We start from the raw sequence: 20555 nt of genomic DNA on the forward strand, positions 1-20555 counted from the left end.
TCTCTCTCTCCCTCTCTCTTTCTCTAAAACCAATAAAGAAAAACAATTTTTTTAAAGAAAGAAAGCACGCAATCAGCTGCCCACTTCTGGGCTTTGCACACCCAGGTCCTTTCTCTCCTTTTATATATAAAAGGATTTCAAGAGAAGGGAAAAAACAAACACCTCCTGACCATTCTGTCAGATGGCACTGTTGATGGCTGGTGGTTTCTAAGTGAGATTACAAAGTCTATTTTTTATCATTACAGAAAAAGAGGAAAATTTGTTTTCTTAGAAGCATTAGCAATAGAAACGTAATTTAAACTCAATCTTTAGAAACCAGAGAAACTGAGCACCCCTTGTACTCATCATTTTAGTGTATTGTGGTGTTTTCCTAAGCCCCCCCCCCCTTTTTTTGCAGTACATCTATCTTATTTAAGTGGCTGTAGCCTGGCCAGTGTGGCTCAGTGGATTGAGCGTCGTCCCATGGGCTGAGAGGTCCCCGTTCCATTCCCGGTCAGAGTACATGCCTGGGTTGTGGGCTGGATCCCCAGTGGGGGCATGTAGGAGGTAGCCAATCCATGTATCTCTCACATTGATGTTTCTATCTTTCTCTTCCTCCCTCTTTCTACAAACAAAGAAACAAAAAAATCAAAACATATTTAAAATAAACAAATGGCTGTAATCCCACGGAACAGACATTGCTGTGGTTGTTGATGTCAAACAGTTTCAGCATGGCTACGGGGTCAGGAAGCATTGATTTGGAGGAATGTTACCCTTGATGCATCAGAAAAAAGAAAAAACCCACAAAGTCCGGAATAAGGAAGTTACCAAAGAAAGAACATTGTGTCGGGGAAGGGAGCTCTTCCTCCCTCCCTCCTCTGGGAAGAGAATCTCCGCAGTCAGCAGCGGGGCCCTTGGCTGTGATGGGCACCTCTGTGTTCTGCACAAGGTGGGGAGGGAAAACCACGGCTTCTGGAACTGCAGGGGACGCACCACCCGCCCCTTTGGCTGGAGCCGCTGGTGCCGGGCCCAGTGGGGGGATGACAGCTTGCAGGGCGTCCGTGTCTGCTTGTCCACACACGCCTCGCGCCGGGTTCAGAACCTAAACCCATCTTGTCGTGCTGCCCACCTTTCCGTAGGTAGGGTGGTCGTAGAGAGAACCTGCTTTCACACTGGGTTGTCTTGAGAATCGGACGGGCAGCTTTGCATAGCAGCACACTTCCTGCTCCCAGGCGAGCCCGTCCTGGCAGCTGTGTTGACTTAGGCCGCGACCCCGCTGCCCCCGCTGCCCGGCGGCGGGAGGGACACCGCAGCTGGGCCCCGCTCGGAAGTTTATCGAGAGGATTAGACCAGATAACCAGCAAGGCTGGTGTTTGTAACGGAGGTGGGCAAACAGAAGGCTCTCGCTACCTGGCAGCTGGCTACCAAATTACACTTAGTGAAGGAAATTTGAGAAAATACAAACACACACACACACACACACCCCAGTTCATTTACAAAAGTGCAATGATACTGTATAAAGTTCAAAGTATTTGTTCGCAATCATGGAGGATCCCCCTAGTAAGACATATGGAGCAAGATGTTAGCGACATTCTTCCTGAGCGTCTGCTGTGGACCAGGTGCTGTTCGGAGACGGAACGTGCCGAGTGACTTCCCCCTGTTGGGTCTGAGCCGCCCTTCGCGGCCACACCCAAGATGGCTGCCTGCCCCGCGCAGCAGCGCTTCCGCCTGCCACTCCCAACATGGCACCTCCAGCGCGCTCTGGGGCGGGGCCCAGGGCGGAAGTGGGTGTGGCAGGGAAGGAAGCCGAGAAGGCACACACGCTGAGACAAAACACTGGAGGTGGAAGCTGCAGGGTCTTAGGGATGATACCCCCGCAGGAGGCGTCCGCCCGGCGGCGGGAAATCGAGGACAAGCTGAAGCAGGTGGGACTGGGGCTGGGGAAGCGGGGGAGGAAGTGAGGGAAGGGGCCGGGCCCCGGGCCAGTGCATCTACTCTGGAAGGAGGCAGGGGTGAGAGGGGCACTTTCTGCAAGGAGGTGGGCTTGGGGGCGAGGCCGTGGGGCCGCGAGGCGGTGATATTTAGCCTCAGGCTTCCGGCGATGCTGACGCCCTCCGGTCTGCTCCCCCAGGAAGAGGAGACGCTGTCCTTCATCCGAGACAGCCTGGAGAAGAGCGACCAGCTCACTAAGAACATGGTGAGTAACCCCTCAGCTGGGAGGGGCTGACAGGCCTCCAGATCCTGGAGGAGAGCCCTGCGACCTGGAGGTTCTGGCCCACAGGGCCTGGGGTTCGGGCCCGGGTGGTGGTAATGTGTGAGTTTCCCTAGCAGCAGTGTGGCATGTCTCTTACCTAGCTCCCTTCCCCTTGTCCCCTCTTCTCTGAGGATGCTGCTGCCCCTGCTGTCTGGACTTTCTGTCATCTCTCCATGCTTCCCATCAGTCTTCCCCTCCTGCAAACATGTAGTGAGACTGACTTGAGTGGTCTGGGTACCGGTCACATTTCATCCTCAATTCAAGTGAGGGTCTGAGGGCAGGGTTAGCACTTCTGAGATGACTGAGGGCCCACAGGACTCAGCCATCTCCTCCAGAGGGCTTTGGGTAGAATGAGCTCTAAAGTCAGATAGATCTAGGGTCTAGGCCTCACCCTCCACTTGTTTGTGTGCGGCTCCTGACAGGTAACTCTGAGCTCAGTTAGCTCATCTGATAAAGCAGAGACAATGCCAACCTCCTGATGTGGTGTGAAGGTCGTAGGAGGTAATACTAACACAGGAGGGCATCTTGTACGGTACCTGATATATAATAGGTGCTCAATAAATGAGTCTTCTTCTTTATTTCTAGAGGAGGCTATAAAACACAAATTGAGTAAATACAAACTTGGGTATGTATTTAGTAACACAATCATAAAGTCCTAGTCCTTATTTGATGAGATTCTCCCTTAGAGAGAGAGGCTTTTGAAAGTGCCAGCAATGCATTTGAGGCTCCTCCTTATGAAACTACTTCCTGTTCAGTCTTGGGAAGCCTCAGAAAGAACAGAAATTGAGATTTGGCTTCAAAGGGTGGAAGGGAAACCCTCTGGGGTGATTATCCTAGGAGTTCATTTGATGCTTGGATTGCCTTCAGATCAAACTTCATCCAACTTATTCAGACCACCTTCTATGTGTCAGACATGTGGTAGGTGCTGAGGGTACAGTGGTGAACAGCTACACCCCCATCCCTTCCCTCATGGAACTTATAGTCTAGAAAACAAACAAACAAAAACCAGCAAATGCCAAAGACCTGGTGGGTGTCTAGAAGCAGTGCTGGGACAACCGTGAGACCTGAGCACAGGGTTCCCCCCGCAGGTGTCTATCCTGTCGTCCTTTGAGAGCCGCCTTATGAAGCTGGAGAACTCCATCATCCCTGTGCACAAGCAGACAGAGAACCTGCAGCGGCTGCAAGAGAATGTTGAGAAGACACTGTCCTGCCTGGACCATGTCATCAGCTACTACCATGTGGCCAGTGACACTGAGAAGATCATCAAGGAGGGGTGAGCTAGGGCCAGAGGGTCACATTATTTTCTTTCTTTTTAAAATTTAATATTGGCAGGGGTCATGTTCTTAACGCCTCCTGGACCAGCAGCCCTGGGCCTTGGAAGGGAGGGGTAGAATACATTTGAGCCTGGAGTCCTCTGCTTTAATTCTCTTCTTTCCCCTTCCAAATACCATTCCTGTGGTCCTTCTCTTCATCTTCCCTCTGCCCAGGCTGATTCGGCTCTTTCCCTTCCCAGCCCAACAGGTAGGCTGGAAGAGTACCTGGGAAGCATGGCCAAGATTCAGAAGGCTGTGGAGTATTTCCAGGACAACAGCCCAGACAGCCCAGAGCTCAACAAAGTGGTAAGGCGCCAGCAGGATAATGTGAGAGGTTTGGGGACACCAGGCCCAGCCCTGGTCTCATGAGAGATTGAACCAGCTTAAAGGGAATATTGTAGAATAAACAGAAGTATAGAATACAGTACACATACTGTAGTTCTTAAGACCCTGCCTTAGGAATTACAGATACACATTTTTATTAAATTGTATAATTTAACTAAATTAGAAATTACAATGTAAATTTAATATTTGATTTTTATAAATGCATTTGTGGTTTTTTTATTGTGGAAAAAAATACATAATATAAAATTTATCAACTTAACCACTTTTTAAATTTTAGTTTTTAATTACAGTTGACATGCAGTGTTTTGTTTTTTTTTTTCCTCACCCGAGGATATTTTTCCATTTTTTGTACAGATAGAGTGGGAGAGAGAGGAAGGGAGAGAGAGAGAGAAACATCGATGTGAAGGGACACATCGAGTGGCTGCCCCCGCACGACCAACCAGGGCCGGGGACAAACTGCAACCAAAGTACGTTCCCTTAGCGGGAACCGAACCCGGGTCTCTCCGGACCGCAGGCCGACGCTCTAACCATTGAGCCAAACTGGCCAGGGCGACATGCAGTGTTTTATTAGTTGTAGTGGTAGTAATTATGTACCTTACAAAGTGATCACCCCGTAAGTCTAGGACCCATCTGATACCATATATAGTTATTACAATATTATTGACTATATTCCCTATGCTTTATTTTACATCCCTGTGACTATTTTATTTATCTTATTAAAAAAAATTTTTTTTTTATCCTCACCCGAGGGCATTTTTCCAGTTTTGTTCAGATAGAGAGGGAGGGAGGGAGGGAGGAAGAGAGAGAGAGAGAAACATCAACGTGAAAGGGACACATTGAGTGACTGCCTCCTGCACAACTCCAACCAGGTCTGGGGACGAATTACAACCGAGGAACGTGCCCTTGACTGGAATTGAACCCATGACTCATTCGTCCGCAGGCTGATGCTCTTAACTGCTGAGCCAAATCGTCCAGGGCCCTGTGACTATTTAATAATTACCAATTTATACTTATTTATTTGGTAATTTTCACCCAAGGAAATTTTTCCATTGATTTTTAGATAGGGTGGAAGGGAGGGAGGGGAGAGAGGAGAGAGAAAAACATACATGTGAGAGAACACATCAGTTGGTTGCCTCCCATACTACCCCGACCAGGGCCAGGGATCGAACCTGCTACCCAGGTACATGTTCTTGACTGGAAATCAAACTCACGAGCCTTCAGTCTGAAGGCCACCACTCTAACTGCTGAACCAAACCAGCCAGGGCCCAAATTGTACTTCTTAAGCTCTTACCTTTTTCACCTATTCCTCTAACTCCGCCCTCACCCCGCATCTGGCGACTACCAGTCTGTTCTCTCTATCTATTAGTTCATTTCTGTTTTGTTTGCTCATTTGTTTTGTTTTTCAGATTCCACATATAAGTGAAACCATATGGTAGTTGTCTTTCTCTGTCTGACTTATTTCACTTAGCATAAATGCTCTCTGGGTCTACCCACATTTTAACCCTATATTTATTTATTTTTTTTGTTTTTTATCCTCACCCAAGGACATTTTTCCATTTTATTGTTCAGATAGAGTGGGAAGGAGAGAGAGAGAGAAACATCGACGTGAAAGGGACACATCGAGTGGCTGCCACCCGCACGACCAACCAGGGTCAGGGACAAACTGCAACCGAGGCATGCGCCCTTAGCGGGAACTGAACCCGGGTCTCTCCGGACCGCAGGCTGACACTCTAACCGCTGAGCCAAACTGGCCAGGGCATTTATTTGTTTTTTTAATCCTCACCCGAGGATATGTTTCTATTGATTTTTTTGGTGGGAGAGAGAGAAACGTTGATGTGAGAGATATGTCTGCTCTGGACTCTTCATATCAGTGGACTCATGTGATATGTGACCTCTTGTGTCTGGTTTCTGCTACCTAGCGGAATGTTTGCAAGGTTCACCCCCATTGTAGCCTGTATCAGTGCTCACTCCTTTGTATTGCCCACAATGGCACCCCGCTTTCTGGCTCTTAGGAAGAATACTGCTTAGGAAAAAGTGTTGCCCGGCCAGTGTGGCTCAGTGGACTGTGAGGTCCCAGTTCGATTCCTGGTCAGGGCACATGCCTGGGTTTTGGGCTGAATCCCCAGTGGGGGTGCATATGGAAGGCAGTCCATCAATGTTTCAATCTCTCTCTTCCTTCTCTCTCTAAAGAATCAATAAAAGCCCTGGCCGGTTTGGCTCAGTGGTTAGAGCATTGGCCTGTGTACCAGAGAGTCCCGGGTTCAGTTCCCGCTAAGGGCACGCACCTCAGTTACTGTTTGTCCTGGGCTCCGGTTGGGGCCGTGTGGGTGGCGACCGGTCGATGTGTCTCACGTTGATGTTTCTCTCTCTCACTTCCAGCTCTATCTGAAGATAAAAATGCAAAAATGTCCTCGGGTGAGGATAAAAATAAAGAATTAATAAAAACATTTTTTTTTAAATGCTGCTGTGAACCCTCATGTACACAGTTTTGTGTTGAACGTGTTTTCAGTTCTCTCGAATGTTCTGGATGCCTGTCCCTCAGCAGGTGTATGTTTACAAATGCTCTCCCTCGTTCTGTGGAGTATCTTTTTACTTTTTTGATGCTATTATCTGCAGCACAAAAGCTTTTAATGTGACAGTTCAATTTCCCTTTTTCTTTTGCAAACCCTTTTCTAACAAGAAAACAAATTAGTAGTGCAATGAGAAAATAATCAGCCAATACTTACGAAACGTCTCCTTATAAAGCCCTGGGTTTCACTTGTGAACGCACAGTCTGAGAGAACATGATGTGAAGAGATCAACAAGGGAGGCTCCTTGGTCTTCTCCGGGTTAGAGGAAGTGAAGGCAGAGGAGGGCTAGCCGAATGCCAAAGCAGAGGCGGACCCTCGGACCCTCTTCCTTCCTTTGTCCCTGCAGAAGCTACTGTTTGAGCGGGGTAAGGAGTCTCTGGAATCCGAGTTCCGCAGTCTGATGACCCGGCACAGTAAGGTTGTGTCCCCTGTGCTCATCCTGGACCTGATCAGTGGTGAGGAGGAGCTGGAGGTCCAGGAGGAGGTGCCCCTGGAGCACCTGCCTGAGGGCGTGCTGCTGGATGTGATCCGCATCTCCCGCTGGCTGGTGGAATACGGCCGCAACCAAGGTGAGAGGGCCTGGCCCGGGGTCGTGGGGTCCTGGGGCCGACAGGGCAGGGCCGGAGGGAGGCGTTTCCCTTTATTTCTTTAATCCACCTGGGCTTTTTTTTTTTTTTTTTTTTTTATCCTTATCTGAGGACATTTTTGCATTCATCTTCAGATAGAGTGAGAGGGAGAGAGGGAGGAAGAGAGAGAGAAAAACATCGACATGAGAAAGACACATTGAGTGGTTGCCACCCACATGACCCCAACCGACACCGGGGACAAACCTCAACTGAGGTACATGCCCTTAGCGGGAACCAAACCCAGGACTCTGGTCCGCAGACCGACGCTCTAACTGCTGAGCCAAACCAGCCAGGGCTTCTTTTTATTTTTTTGTAATAAAAGTTTAGCCCTGGCCAGGCGGCTCTGTTAGTTGGAGATTGTCCTGTACACCAAAAGGTTGTGGGATTGATCCCCAGTCAGGGCACATACCTAGGTTGCAGGTTCAATCCCTGGTTGGGGCACTAGCAGGAAGCAACCGATTGATGTTTCTCTCGTATTGATATTTCTTTCTCTCTCTCTCCCTCTCTTCCTCTCTCCCTCCCTCTCTTCCTCTCTATGTCTAAAATCAATAAAAAACATATCCTCAGGTGAGGATTTTAAAAAAAAGTTTAATAGGAACTAGTATAGCAATAAATCTACAGCTTTTGTATAAAATTGTGACTAACCAAATCCAAGCTCTTATAATTATAAATGTTTAAATAGTACAGAAAGCCTTGGGTGAAAAGCAAAGGTCCATCTCCTCGCTTCTTGGATGACTACAGTGTTAAGGTTTATTTATGCCCTTCCAAACCCCTGCAGCTGAGAGTGTGTGAGTGTGAGCGCGTGTGTGAGTGTGAGCATGCGCGTGTGTGAGTGAGTGTGCGTGTGTGGGCCTGAGTGTGTGTGGATGGGTGTGAGCATGTGAGTGTGAGCGTGTGGGTGTGAATGTGTGTGAGCGTGTATGTGAGTGTGTGTGTGAGTGAGCGTGTGAGTGTGTAGGTGTGAGTGTGAGTGCGTATGTGTGCGCTTCCTCTCCTCATTCCCAAGTGGAAGGGCGCATACCGAGCACCACAGCTGTTCTCTGTTGTTAACTAGTGATAGGCCTTGAACTTGGTCCATGTTAGTCCATGTACATTTGCTTTTTTTTTTTTTTAAATCCTTACCCAAGAATATTTTTCCATTTATCTTCAGCTAGAGTGGGAGGGGGAGAGAGAGAGAAACATCAATGTGGGAGAGACACAACCCCAACCAGGACTGGAAACCAAACCGCAACCCAGGTACATGCCCTTGACTGGAATTGAACACAAAGCTCTTTAGTCCACGGGTTGATGCTCTAACCACTGAGAAAACCGGCCAGGGCTGCCCTTTTTTTGTTTTAATTCTTACCCGAGGATATTTTTCCACTGATTTTCAGATAGAGTTGGGGGCCCTGGCCAGTTTGGCTCAGCGGTTGGATCCTCGGTCTTAGACCAGAGAGTCCCGGGTTCAGTTCCCACTGGGTCCTAGCGGCGGGGGGCACGTACTAAAAAAAAAAAAAAAAAATTCCGTTTGCCCTGGCCAGTTTGGCTCAGCGGTTAGAGCGTCGGCCTGCGGTCCAGATAGAGTTGGGGGAGGTGAAGGGGGAGAGAGAGAGAGAGCAAAACATCGATGTGAGAGAGACACACTGATTGGTTGCCTTCCACATGACCCCAACCAGGGCAGGGGATTGAACCCCAACCGAAGTATGAGCCCTTGACTGGAATCAAATCTGAGACTCTTTGGTCTGCGGGCTGATACTGTGACCGCTGAGCTAAACCGGCCAGGGCTGATTTTTAAATTTTTCATTTTGATAATGGCTAAAGATATGGTGTGTTTTTCATTCACTGACATTTGATGTCTCTTTGCCTCCTAAAAATTACTCACATTCTTTTACTCCTTACCAAATCTTTATATTTTTTATCTAAAAACACTTAGCTTCGCCCTGGCTTGTTTGGCTCAACGGTTAGAGTGTCAGCCCACAGACCAAAAAGTTGCGAGTTTGATTCCGGTCAAGGGCACGTACCTCCATTGCGGTTTGGTCCCCCGCCCTGGTCAGGGTCATGTGGGAGGCAACCAATTGATGTGTCTTTCTCACATCAATGTTTCTCTTTCTCTCTTCCCTTCCCACTCTATCTGAAGACAAATGGAAAAATATCCTCAGGTGAGGATTTAAAAAAATAAGTAAATAAAAACACTTAGCTTCAAAACTTAAAAATTATCACGCAGCTTGTACGGCTCAGTGGTTGAACATTATGCCATGCACCAAGAGGTCACCTATTCAATTCCAGGGCACATGCCCAGGTTGTGGGCCCAGTTCCCAGTGGGGGGCATGCAGGAGGCGGCCAGTTGATGTTCTCTCTCATCGATGTTTCTATCTCTCCCTGAAACCAATAAAGAAAAAAAAATTATCAGTTCTATTGGGGAATACTTTTCCTTTTAAGAGTTTGCCTGATTTAGGACAAGGCCCTGTGGGTGGCTTCGAGCCAGAGCAGGTGCTAGGAAGGGGTTAGCAAGTAGAAATAGTGGGTGCCGCTGCCACCCTGCAGAGCTGGTCTAGAGGGGAAAGGCAGGGACCCCGGCTGCTACAGCCCTGTCGCCCTGTGTCTCCTCAGATTTCATGAACGTCTACTACCAGATTCGCTCCAGCCAGCTGGACCGTTCCATCAAGGGCCTGAAGGAGCATTTCCGGAAGAGCAGTTCTGCCTCGGGGGTTCCCTACTCCCCTGCCATTCCCACCAAGAGGAAAGACACGCCCACCAAGAAGCCTGTCAAGCGGCCAGGTGAGTCCCTACCCCGCCCATTAAGCACCAGCCAGAAGATTGTGCAGGGCCTGGATTGCTTTCGGCCCCTGGGGTTAGCGGTGTGAGCCCCGCCAGAGGTTGTCCCCAGAGTCACCCCCAGCTGTAGGTAGACAGGACAGAAAGCAAGTGTCTATCCCCTCAGCAAGGCCCCCATCGAGTGAGGCCCTTCCGCTCAGCAGAGTCTGGGGGCTGCACAAATGTCGTAGGAGTCGGGAGGGGAGTCACAGATGTGGAGAGGCAGGGTGTTTGTGTGCCAGGGCGGAGCCACCTGCTGGGCCCCTTACCCTCCGCTGCTGTCCGGTCAGGAGGCCAGGCTACAGCCAAGACGGTGGGTGGGCGGGCAGCCTTCACCTCCAGGAAGCAGGTGGCTCTGTGCACAGTGGAGAAGCGGGTGGAGATTATACCTTCCCCGTCGGTCCGGAAAGGGAGCGGTCCCAGCCCCTCTCGGGTGAAGTGCACCTGGCTTTCAGGCTGCACTTTGAAGTCAGTACCTCGTGGTGGGCTTTCGAGGGAGGGGTGCAGACCGGGAGGGGCTGGGGCCCTGGGTGGTTGGTGTCCTGGGTGAACAGCTTGCTGGCTGTCCTTCTCCCGGTCATCATGTCCCCAAGGTCTGTGCAGGTAGACATTGTCCCTGTGTGTACCTGAAACTTGGCAAGCCTGGCTGTCCCTGGCTGTGGAGAGATGTTACCCTGGGTTCAAGGAGAGTCTGGGACATTCGGGGTGAGGGGCTGCTGCAGGCACATGCCCCCAGCGTGGCCTGTGGGACTCACCCCTCGTGACAACAGGCTTGGTGTAGAGCCTACCCCCTTCCTTTGCCCGGTCCCCACCTGCCGTGCCCCCAGAGGGCAGGTGTGTGCTCGCCCGGCACAGGAGCACCTTTGCTTGGGGCCTGGGGAATGGCGGGGCAGAGGCTGCCCTGGGGCACAGGTGAGGCGAGCACTAGGGAAGCTGGACGGCCCGAGAGGGAAGTGCACTGCCTTGACCCCTCCAGTGTGGGTGCCCTGGCCGCCGCCCAGCAAGCCACTCCACTATGCCAGCCTGCTCGGCTGCAGCTACAGCTGCTGCACGCGGGTCAGTCCGCCTCTGTGCTCCGTGCTGAGCCCAGGCTGTGTCCAGGTGGCTGCTTGGGCCTCGGCCGCTCTGTGCTCACTTCTCCTCTGTCTCCTCTCTGCTGGGCCCCTGGAGGCCCAGGACCCAGTGTGCTCTGCCCAGGAGTGTTGGCTGGCCATGCAGAGACAGGGCCTTCCAGGTGCGGCTTACAGTGGACCTCATCCATCCTGTAGACCCAAGTGGAGAACTAGCTACGAGAATCCCCATGTTTCTGTGGGGTTTCAAGAGTTGTCAGGAGCCGGTGGGCTCAGGACTGGTGTCAGGACTTGGGGAGTCAGCCCAGGGGACGTCAGCTTTGGGGAGAGGAGCAGGAGGCTGCGATTGGTGGTGATGAAACACTGCCCTCACCGTCATCTGTAATTGCCCGGTGGCGTTGGTGGCTGCCAGATCAGCAGCCCCAGTTCACACCCCTGCCCTGTGCTGGCTGGACCCCGGAAGGCACACCTGCTCCTGGTCGGTGGTGGGGCAGGAATCTGGTGCGCTCATTAGCAGGGCCGCTCGCTGAGCTGGGGCCCCGAACCTGCTTGTTAGTAGCCAACTGTGGCGTGGTGCAGACAGAAAGAAGAGCCCCTCCAGACCCTGCCTCTTCACCCTAGCCTTTTCTGGGGCATGTCCAGGGCTCAAGTGCCTCACTATGCTCAGAGATTCAGGGCACAGGACTGGCAGTCTCCAGGGAAGAGACCAGGACAAGGCAGCTGTACCTATTATTTCCCCCCATCTTCTGCCCTGAGGTGTCTAGTTCCCACAGAGGTGGCTGACCCGAGGCTGGGGGCGCTGCAGTTTTGTTTGCATTGTTTTTACTTGTGAAACTAACTATTGTTTTTTTTCCGTGCCAAGAGCATGTACCCTTTCCTATTGCCCTCCCTCCACTCTCTCTGAGGCTTCTGTTAACCCCTCTCAGCTCTTGAGTTTTTTCCAGTTGCTCTGGTGGTTTGGGTAACTTCAGTGTGTGGGGCCAGGCTGCCTCTGGGTCTCCGAGCCTTCCGTCCTGGGCACTGCCCTCCCAGGAAGCTACGCCCTCTCCCCAGCTCCGGGCACTGACTTCCGTTGACTGCTCTTTGGCTCCCTGCCGACACTGAGCATGCCCGAGAGCTGGGGCTGGCATTCCCGGCCAGGTGCAGGCCTCTCGGCTTCCAGGTGCCCAGGCTCTGGCCCCTGGCCCCGCCCTCTGGGTGTGAGAGCTTCCTCACGACCTCCTCCATCCCGAGCCCTCGTCTATTCTGATTTCGGTGCCACTCAGGAACACTTTATTTTGGCTCCTCCTGGTGGACCTTTGCACGTCCTAAAGTGAGCTCAGAGCCAGAGCAGTGAGGGGCGGCAGCAGCCAGGAGGCCCACGGGGAATGTGTCCATGCCTCTGCCCCGCGCTGGGCCTGCGGGGAGAGGTGGTGTCTGGGCATGCTCACTGTCGGGAGGCCGGGCGGGGCCGGGCCGGTGGAGGGCCGCTGCTGTTTTCTCTCACTCGTTTCCTAGGTTTTCTTACTTCCTCTGTGTGGCTCTGGTGACAGGGACGATCCGTAAGGCTCAGAACCTTCTGAAACAGTATTCCCAGCATGGTCTAGATGGGAAAAAGGGGGGCTCTAACCTCATTCCTCTGGAAGGTAATCACCTCGTGTTCCTCTCCTGTTCCCTCCTCCTCCACCATGTGTTCGCTCCTGTGGCAGGGCAGAGCCTCCAGCCCCCCAGGAGGACCTCAGGAGAAACCCCAAGAGGGGAGCAGGGGAGGGGCGGCATGTCCCTGTGCCACTCACTCCTGCTGGCGCAGGGACAGGTTTCGTGGCCTTGGCCTGGTCCTGTCTGGCTGACGGCAGCTCTGCCCTCCCTGGGGTTCCCCGGCCCCTCCCCTGCCTGTCTGTCCTTGTCTCCTGTTTGAACTCAGAGAAAGTTCTTTGCCATGGGCAGCCCTTTCACGCTCAGACCAGCAGTGGCAGGACCAAGCTGGCCTAGGCCTCCTGATCGCCCCCTCCACTCCCAACTTTAGAAGGAGGGTGTGTGGGCAGCAGAGCCGGTCAGCTGTGTCCCGTCCTCCCTCCTGTCAGAGGAAGGCCAGCCCCGTCCTGGAGGACCTGACCCTCCTTCATAAGAATGATGCTGGGGGACAAAAAGAAGGCTGTCCCCATTCACTCCGCAGTGACATTTCTCTAAGCGGTCTCCCCACATAGGGTGATGCCCCTGGGGCCGGGCATCAGCCCCTGCAGCTGCCGGGAGCGCTGTTCTGGACTCCCCTTGGTCCTGCAGCCTCTCTGGGGCTCGGGGACACCGGCTCCCGAGGGCTCTGCGCAGTGCAAGTCAGGCTTGAAACGGCTGTTCCCAAGGCGACCTGAGGCAGAGGAGGGCTCAGCCTCTCCAGTCCCCTTCCCCAACACCCACTGCCCCCTGTCCTGGAGGTCGAGGCTTCTTCCCAGTCCCCCGAGGGCCGGCCGCCCGGCCCCTGGATAAACGCTGCTTGTATTTGTGCGGCCGACGTCTCGCTAGGTCACGAGCGTGATTTCCGAGTTAAGCACCTGTCCGAGGCCCTGACCGACAAGCACGGGCCGCTGGCCGGTGAGTACCGCAGCCCAGCCCGAGGGCAGCCGCGCCGCCTGCACAGCGTCGCCGGAGGGCCCGCCGGCCGCTCCGCTGCAAGGACGGGCCAGCCCTGTGCCTCTCTGGCCAGTGTTGCTCTGCTGGGAACTAGCTGTCCTTGCCTCTCTCCAGGTGGGAGCGCTGCTCCCAGGGCCCAGCCCAGGGGAGCTGCTGCCACTTGGAAGGCAGGCAGAGAGGACAGGTGGCTGGCTCCCTGGAGGGCAGGACGCCCCGACACCCAGCTCCGGCAACAACGCCAGCACTGGCTCCCGGGAGCACCCCTTGGCACATAGAACTAGGTGGCCCCTGCCCCGGCTCCCATTAGTGGGATCCAGTCTCCTCCTGGGGCAGCGACAACCAAGGAGCCCTCTGTCTTGGGGCTCATACTGCCTCTGCTCGAATGTTAACCCCCTGCCCACGGCCTTATGTGGCAGAAGGCCTGGTGGGCGGGAACTGCCCTCCCAGACCCAGCATTTTCTGAGACGGGTGCCTCGTTGAGTGGGCACTGCCCCCTGCCTGTCCCTCACTGCCCTCTTTCCAGTACAGCTCAGAACCCCAGATCCTGGGGCCAGACACACCCTGCCCAGGACGTCCATTTAGGAATCTTCCCTCCTTTCCCTCTCATCTGTTTCCACTACCTCCAGTACCTGGCACTCTGGGACAGGGGTACCGTCCATGGCAGAGCCAAAAGCGAAGCCAGGACGAAGGCTGGGCTCAGCCTGTTTCCCCAGCCTGGCTGGGCTGCTGGAGTCCTCAGCCTTCTGCCGGAACAGTCTGCGTCCTCCCCGTCTGCGCTGGTCTGGGCCGGGCCAGGAGCTGGGGAGACCCACGCCCCGCAGCAGGGAGAGGGCTGTCCCCAGACCAGCAGCTCAGTGCACTGCTGCCTCCCCAGGGAGAGACGACATGCTGGACGTGGAGACTGACGCCTACATCCACTGTGTCAGCGCCTTTGTCAAGCTGGCCCAGAGCGAGTATCAGCTGCTGGTGGCAGTCATCCCTGAGCACCATCAGAAGAAGACCTTCGACTCCCTGATACAGGTTCTGCCCTGCCCGGGGCCACAGGCCACAGCAGAGCTCCCTGCAGAAGCTTGAGTGTGGGCCATGCCTGTTGTCTGCACCCCTCACGCACAGCCACCTCCTCCACCCCATGTCCTGGGGCGCAGTCCTGGGTGGTGTGGCCGTGGGTACCTCCCCACCAGAAGCATGCTGGCTCCCTCCCCCCCCACCCTCACTGCCCCAGGATCCAGCGCTCACCACTCTGCCCCCAGCTGTGTGCTGTCCCCCCGACCACTCTGCCCCCAGCTGTGTGCTGTCCCCCCCACCACTCTGCCCCCAGCTGTGTGCTGTCCCCCCGACCACTCTGCCCCCAGCTGTGTGCTGTCCCCCCACCACTCTGCCCCCAGCTCTGCGCTGTCCCCCCCACCACTCTGCCCCCAGCTGTGCGCTGTTCCTCCCCAGGATGCGCTGGACGGGCTGATGCTCGAAGGGGAGAACATCGTGTCTGCTGCCCGGAAGGCCATCGTGAGACACGACTTCTCCGCAGTGCTCACCATCTTCCCCATCCTGCGGCACCTCAAGCAGACCAAGCCTGAGTTTGACCAGGTGCTCCAGGTATGTGGCTGGGGAGGCCTTGGGGACACGGGGCGGCAGAACAGGCAGTCACCTGGGCCGGGAATGAGCGGGGCTGGGGCTCTGCCCGCTGTGGAGCTGTGTGCTTCCTCAGGGGACAGCTGCCAGCACCAAGAACAAGCTGCCCAGCCTCATCACCTCCATGGAGACCGTTGGTGCCAAGGCGCTGGAGGACTTCGCTGACAACATCAAGGTGATCCCTCTCCTTCCATGCCACGGCCCACTCACTGTGGGCAGGGCCACCGGTGGCCTGTGGGGAACCTCTCCAGGGGGCAGACCTTGAGCAGGTGGGTCTGCTGGAGGGGAGTCTCCTGTCAGCACCCATTGCCTCCCTTTCTTTCTGGGGACTGCAGGCCTGAAGCTCCTGCCCCCCTCTTCCTGGTATGTCTGTCTTGCTTCCCTTTGTGCCTTAGGGGCGTCCTGACCCCTGTCTGCCAGGAGGTGGCGCCATGATCAGGCCGCCGGGCTTGGGGTGGGTTCAGGCCTCCTTGGGAGCTCTTTCAGGGAGTCCGGCTGTGTTTCCACAGAATGACCCCGACAAGGAATACAACATGCCCAAGGATGGCACCGTGCATGAGCTCACAAGCAACGTAGGTGCTGCCCAGGGTCCCCTAGGGCGGGGCGGGGCCCAGGGCACCAGGACCCAGAAGTACTTCGCACTCTGGCAGGCTGGGCTTCCCTCAGGCCAGGCCCAAAATGGAACGAAGTTTCCAGCCGCCCTTTTCACAGGCAGAGCCCTGGCCCTGCACGTGCCCTGGTCTGGTCACGGGGGAGGTGATGTGGCCTCTGGGCCTGCCCCTGACTGTCCCGGCCCCATGTCCCCGCACAGGCCATCCTCTTCCTGCAACAGCTCCTGGACTTCCAGGAGACGGCAGGTGCCATGCTGGCCTCCCAAGGTACGCGGCCCCTCAGCGCCCCGGCCCCATGCCTCCCCGCCGGGCGATGGGTTGGCCCCGCAGCAGGCATGGCCACCTCTGGTGAGGGCGTTCCCTCCAGCCTGTGGGGTGGGGTGGTGATGTGGCCTGTGGCAGGCCCGGAGCTGGTTGGGCCCCCAGGTCGACCTCGGGAGGGCTGAGTGTCAGGACAGCGGGGTTTGACTGCCTTTCCTGACCTGACCTCTACCCCCTCGGCTCCCTCTGGAGAGCACCCTGTGTTTGAAGGTGCCCTTCCTGCCCCGCCCTCTGTCTGAATCTCTCCACCTCCTCTTGTGTCTGCCTCTCCTCCTAATGAGTCTCACGCCGCTGGCACTCAGAGGCTGCATCCCAGGGCCAGCCTGGTGTCTTCCTGAGGTCGGCACACGGCCGCATGCATTTCCAGTCGTTCCAGGCACGAGACCCAGCCCCGCAGGTCTGGGCCCCGGGCCCTCCCTGCTCTCCCATTGGAGGGCGAGGAGCCAGGGGCAGCCTCTGGCCTGTGGTTCTCCGCCTCCACTTTCCTGTGCGTTCCCTGGGCTTCAGCAGGTCTGGCCTGGGTGTGTCCTGCTGTCCGTTCTGGCTGTCGTGGGGAGTGGTCTGCTGGACTCGGGATGACACAGCTGTTTCTAACCTGTTTTTGCACTTTGCATCTTTCTCCCGTCTTTGTCTCTGCCCCCTTCCCCTCTGTGCGCACTGCCTTTCACTCCGTAGTTCTCGGGGACACATACAATATTCCTTTAGACCCCCGAGGTAAGCAGTAGGGCTCCACAGCCCCATCTTCCCTCTCTGAAGCCCCATGCGTGAAGTTCCCCGGGGACAGGCAACTGGACAGACTCAGGACGGATGGGGAGCGGGGCAGAGGGCGCAGGGGTCCCTTGAGGGTGCTTGCAGCTCTCGCAGCTCCACACACCACTGTCTGGCTCAGGTTGTCCGGGCAGCATCCTGCTGTCTGTCTCCAGCGCCCTTCAGCCCAGCCCAGCACCTTCCACTCTGGGTGGGCAGGTCCCCCCGTTCAGCAGGGCATGGTAGAGGTGGTGGGAAGTGGGGGAGGGGGAGAGGCCATGGGAGCTCATTCTGACTCTGCTACCAACAGAGCGGATGGGGGGGCCTTCGATACCACCCAGCACAGGTCTGGGGTTGGAGGATAGGGGGTGTCCCACTCCTGTCCTGCCAGCCATTCTGCTGATCATGGGCCACGTGTCACCATAGAGAAGCTTGCCCGGGGCTCCAGAAAGAGCCCGAGGCAATGCTCCGTGCAGCGGGCGAGGAGCCCTGGAACGCAGCAGCTCTGCCCCAAGCTCCTTCCCGTCCCATCAGCCAGAGGAAGGAGGCTCAGTTGTCCCTTGGGCGGAGGGAAGGCAGAGAGGGTCTCGGCTGCTGCCGCTGCAGTAGCAGGGCTTCTCCTCTTGCAGAGACCAGTTCTTCAGCCAGCAGCTACAGCTCCGAGTTCAGCAAGCGCCTGCTGAGCACCTATATCTGTGAGTGCTCCCGCCGTTGCTGGTCACGCTCCTGATTCCTCTCGCGCTTTGGCATTGCGACCTGACTCTGGTTCAGGGTTAGGGGGGCTGGGCAGAGGGCTCCTGGAGTTGGGGAGGGACAGGAATGGCAGGTGGACTTGGTTTGTGGGTCCTGGGATTGGGTTGTTTTGGTCAAACTGCCATATGAGCGTGGCCACGCCTTCCCCTGTGCAGGTAAAGTCCTGGGCAACCTGCAGTTGAACTTGCTGAGCAAGTCCAAGGTGTATGAGGACCCAGCTCTGAGCGCCATCTTCCTGCACAACAGCTACAACTACATCCTCAAGGCCCTGGAGAAGTAGGTGGCGCGGGTGCTGGTCAGCAGCCCCCGCTGGCCGTGCCTTCCGTGTGTCCCAGGGTGTCAGGGCTTGACTCTTCGCTGCCCCCAGACTCAGGGCGTGTGTGCTGCCTTCTCAGCGCTCGCGAAGGGGGGTGGGATGAGCAGGCCCCACAGGTGCTGCTGCCAAAGCCGCAGCCTGTGGGCCCTGGGAGCCAGCCTGTCCCCTCCAGCCTGTTCCTCCCCCACCCCAGGTCGGAGCTGATCCAGCTGGTGGCCGTGACCCAGAAGACTGCTGAGCGCTCCTACCGGGAGCACATCGAGCAGCAGATCCAGACCTACCAGCGCAGGTGAGAGGCTGGGCCCTCCTGCCCACCCCACCCTGCGCCCGCCGCTCACGCTCCCTTCTGTGAGTCTCAGGACACCGGGCCCAGTCAGAGTGGGGTCCGTACCGGGAACTGTTGCCCCGTGGACCCTGCTCCTCCGCTTGTCTGGTGATCACATTCATGGGGTGGCAGTGGGAGCCCCCTGCCATACCACTGCCTGCTCCCTAGGGGGCCACCGTGCCAGCCTCTGCAGCGGGTAGTCTGCCTGCCCGAGAGGGTGGAGCTAAGCGTAGTCGAAGGGCGGACTGTCAAAGATTGGGTCAGGTTTGGCCCGAGCGAAGAGCAAGGCTGCAAAAGCACCTGAACGTGGCCGAGCGTGCTCTGCAGGGCTCCCCCTGCTCCTGGGTGTGTGTCTGTCCCTTGGTGTTCCTTCCCTCGACATGTCTCCTCCTTCCTTCCCCCATCTGTCCTCTGACCCTCCTCTCCTTCTCACCTGCTTCTCCGTCTTCACTGGCCATGATGTTGCTGTGAAACGTAGTTGGTAGTATTTGTTCAACTTATTGAATGCTGTTCCCTGTTCTTAATTTAAAAAGTGAGCAACTCACACAGTTTCTATTGCCAAGAGAAAACCTCAGTTGTGTTTTGCCCAGATCAATCCCTGCCCTCCCCACACCCCCTCAGTAGATCAGGAAGTTTTGAAAAGCAAAGCAGCTCCAGGAAGAAGCAGCTTCCTGAGGCTGTGGCCCCTCTTCCCGCCCTTTCTCTGCCTCCCAGCAGCTGGTTAAAGGTGACTGACTACATCACTGAGAAGAACCTGCCTGTGTTCCAGCCGGGAGTCAAGGTGGGCTGAAGGCATGGGCTGGGAACGGGTGTCTGGCAGATGTGATACTTTGTCATGTCTCTGGGAGAAAACGGATGAGTCCCCTGGGATGAGAGAGCAGAGGGCGCCTGTGGCCATCAGAGCAGCAGGACAGAGGGCTGGGGAGGAGCAGGGCCAGGCGACCCCGCTCTGAGGACAGCTTTCTTGGCCCCCAGCTCCGGGACAAGGAGCGGCAGATGATCAAGGAGCGGTTCAAGGTGAGTTGGGACCCTGTCCCCTCCACTGTTTGCTGCTGCTGCTGTTGTAGCGACACAGACCCAATTGTTTGTCTCTGGGTCACTTCTCGTTTCACCTCTTTGGTGGCCAGGGCTTCAATGATGGCCTTGAGGAGTTGTGCAAGATCCAGAAGGCCTGGGCTATCCCCGACACGGAGCAGAGGGACAAGATCCGCCAAGCTCAGAAGCACATTGTCAAGGAGACCTACGGGGCCTTTCTGCACAGGTGAGCCCCATACTCGCCACTTCCCCGTCTGCAGCTCTGCGCCCTTCCAGAAAACGGGGGGGGTTGGGTGGTAGGTGCAGTGCCCTGGGTATTGGTGTGGGGCCAGGCAGAAACATCACTCAGGGACACCCCACCAGCAGGGCCTTGGACTGGGGTGGAGCGGGGAGGAGCTAGCCTCCCAGCTGACTGCAGTGCCTGGTCAGGTATGGCAGCGTGCCCTTCACCAAGAACCCCGAGAAGTACATCAAGTACCGCGTGGAGCAGGTGGGCGACATGATCGATCGCCTCTTTGACACCTCCGCCTGAGCCGGCTCCTCTCCCTGCCTGGCTGCACCAGACAGCATGTCATTGGACACATAAACCAGTGTTAACTTGCCTCTGGGCCGGGTGAGTTTGGTGTCCTTTGGAACAGGGACGTTTCTTCGCCGCCTGGGCCAGGAGCCCTGTCCCTGGGCCCTCGAGTCCTGGTTTGTGCTTCTTCCCGCACCCCTATCCTCCACCAAACCAGCACGCTCCTAGCGCCGGGCTTCCTGCCCACCTCAGGTTCTGTGTCCCTGGCCTCAGCCTGCAGGGGCCATGTGATGGCTTCAAGACAGGGAAGGACAGAGAGGAAGACAAGGCCTTGCCCATAGCTGCCTCGTGAACACGAGCAGGAGGCAGAACGACCCACAGCCAGCCCAGGTCACAGTGGGGCTGGAGACGCCACCTCCGGCTCAGACGTGGGTGAGCACAGGCCACGTCGCAGCAGAGGGCCTGGAGGAAAAGCGAGCAGGATCGACCTGCTCTCGGGATTCGGCAGAAAACATGCCCCAAGCCCGCATCCTGAGGGCTGGCTCGTCCGTCCCCCGGGAGTGCTCGCCATTCCCTCGGCCCGCACACCGCAGCAGTTCGGAGGAACTGACCACCCTGTGCGGCCCTGGCGCCTCCTGGCCCCGGCCAAGCAGCAGTAGTCGAAGGAACAGTTAGGCAGGTGGGGGGCGGGGGTGATGGTGGCCACTGGTGAGAAGTTCAGGAGTGGAGTGAGAGCGTGGGGGT

The 20555-nt window shown here is 56.0% G+C and overlaps 1 protein-coding gene across 4 annotated transcripts; it reads left to right on the forward strand.

Annotated features, from left to right (window-relative positions):
- Positions 1–1753: 1753 nt before the first annotated feature.
- Positions 1754–19903, forward strand: EXOC7 (exocyst complex component 7). 4 transcript variants are annotated; one of them, XM_036267937.1, is made up of 20 exons: positions 1754–1904; positions 2111–2176; positions 3322–3506; positions 3747–3852; positions 6808–7030; positions 9677–9844; positions 12483–12575; positions 13450–13518; positions 14432–14577; positions 14998–15150; positions 15263–15361; positions 15696–15758; positions 15998–16064; positions 17495–17560; positions 17774–17894; positions 18128–18223; positions 18977–19040; positions 19235–19276; positions 19387–19520; positions 19724–19903. In XM_036267937.1, the coding sequence occupies exons 1-20, from the start codon at positions 1845–1847 to the stop codon at positions 19824–19826; spliced, it is 2124 nt and encodes a 707-aa protein (XP_036123830.1). In that variant the 5' UTR covers positions 1754–1844; the 3' UTR covers positions 19827–19903. The 4 variants fall into 4 exon arrangements, with proteins under 4 accessions (XP_036123830.1, XP_036123832.1, XP_036123828.1 ...); XM_036267935.1 differs by having other exon boundaries at positions 1786–1904; positions 18974–19040; XM_036267939.1 differs by lacking the exons at positions 12483–12575; positions 13450–13518.
- Positions 19904–20555: the final 652 nt, after the last annotated feature.

Source organism: Molossus molossus, unplaced genomic scaffold (assembly GCF_014108415.1).
Source record: "Molossus molossus isolate mMolMol1 unplaced genomic scaffold, mMolMol1.p scaffold_m16_p_19, whole genome shotgun sequence".
NCBI lineage: Eukaryota > Metazoa > Chordata > Mammalia > Chiroptera > Molossidae > Molossus > Molossus molossus.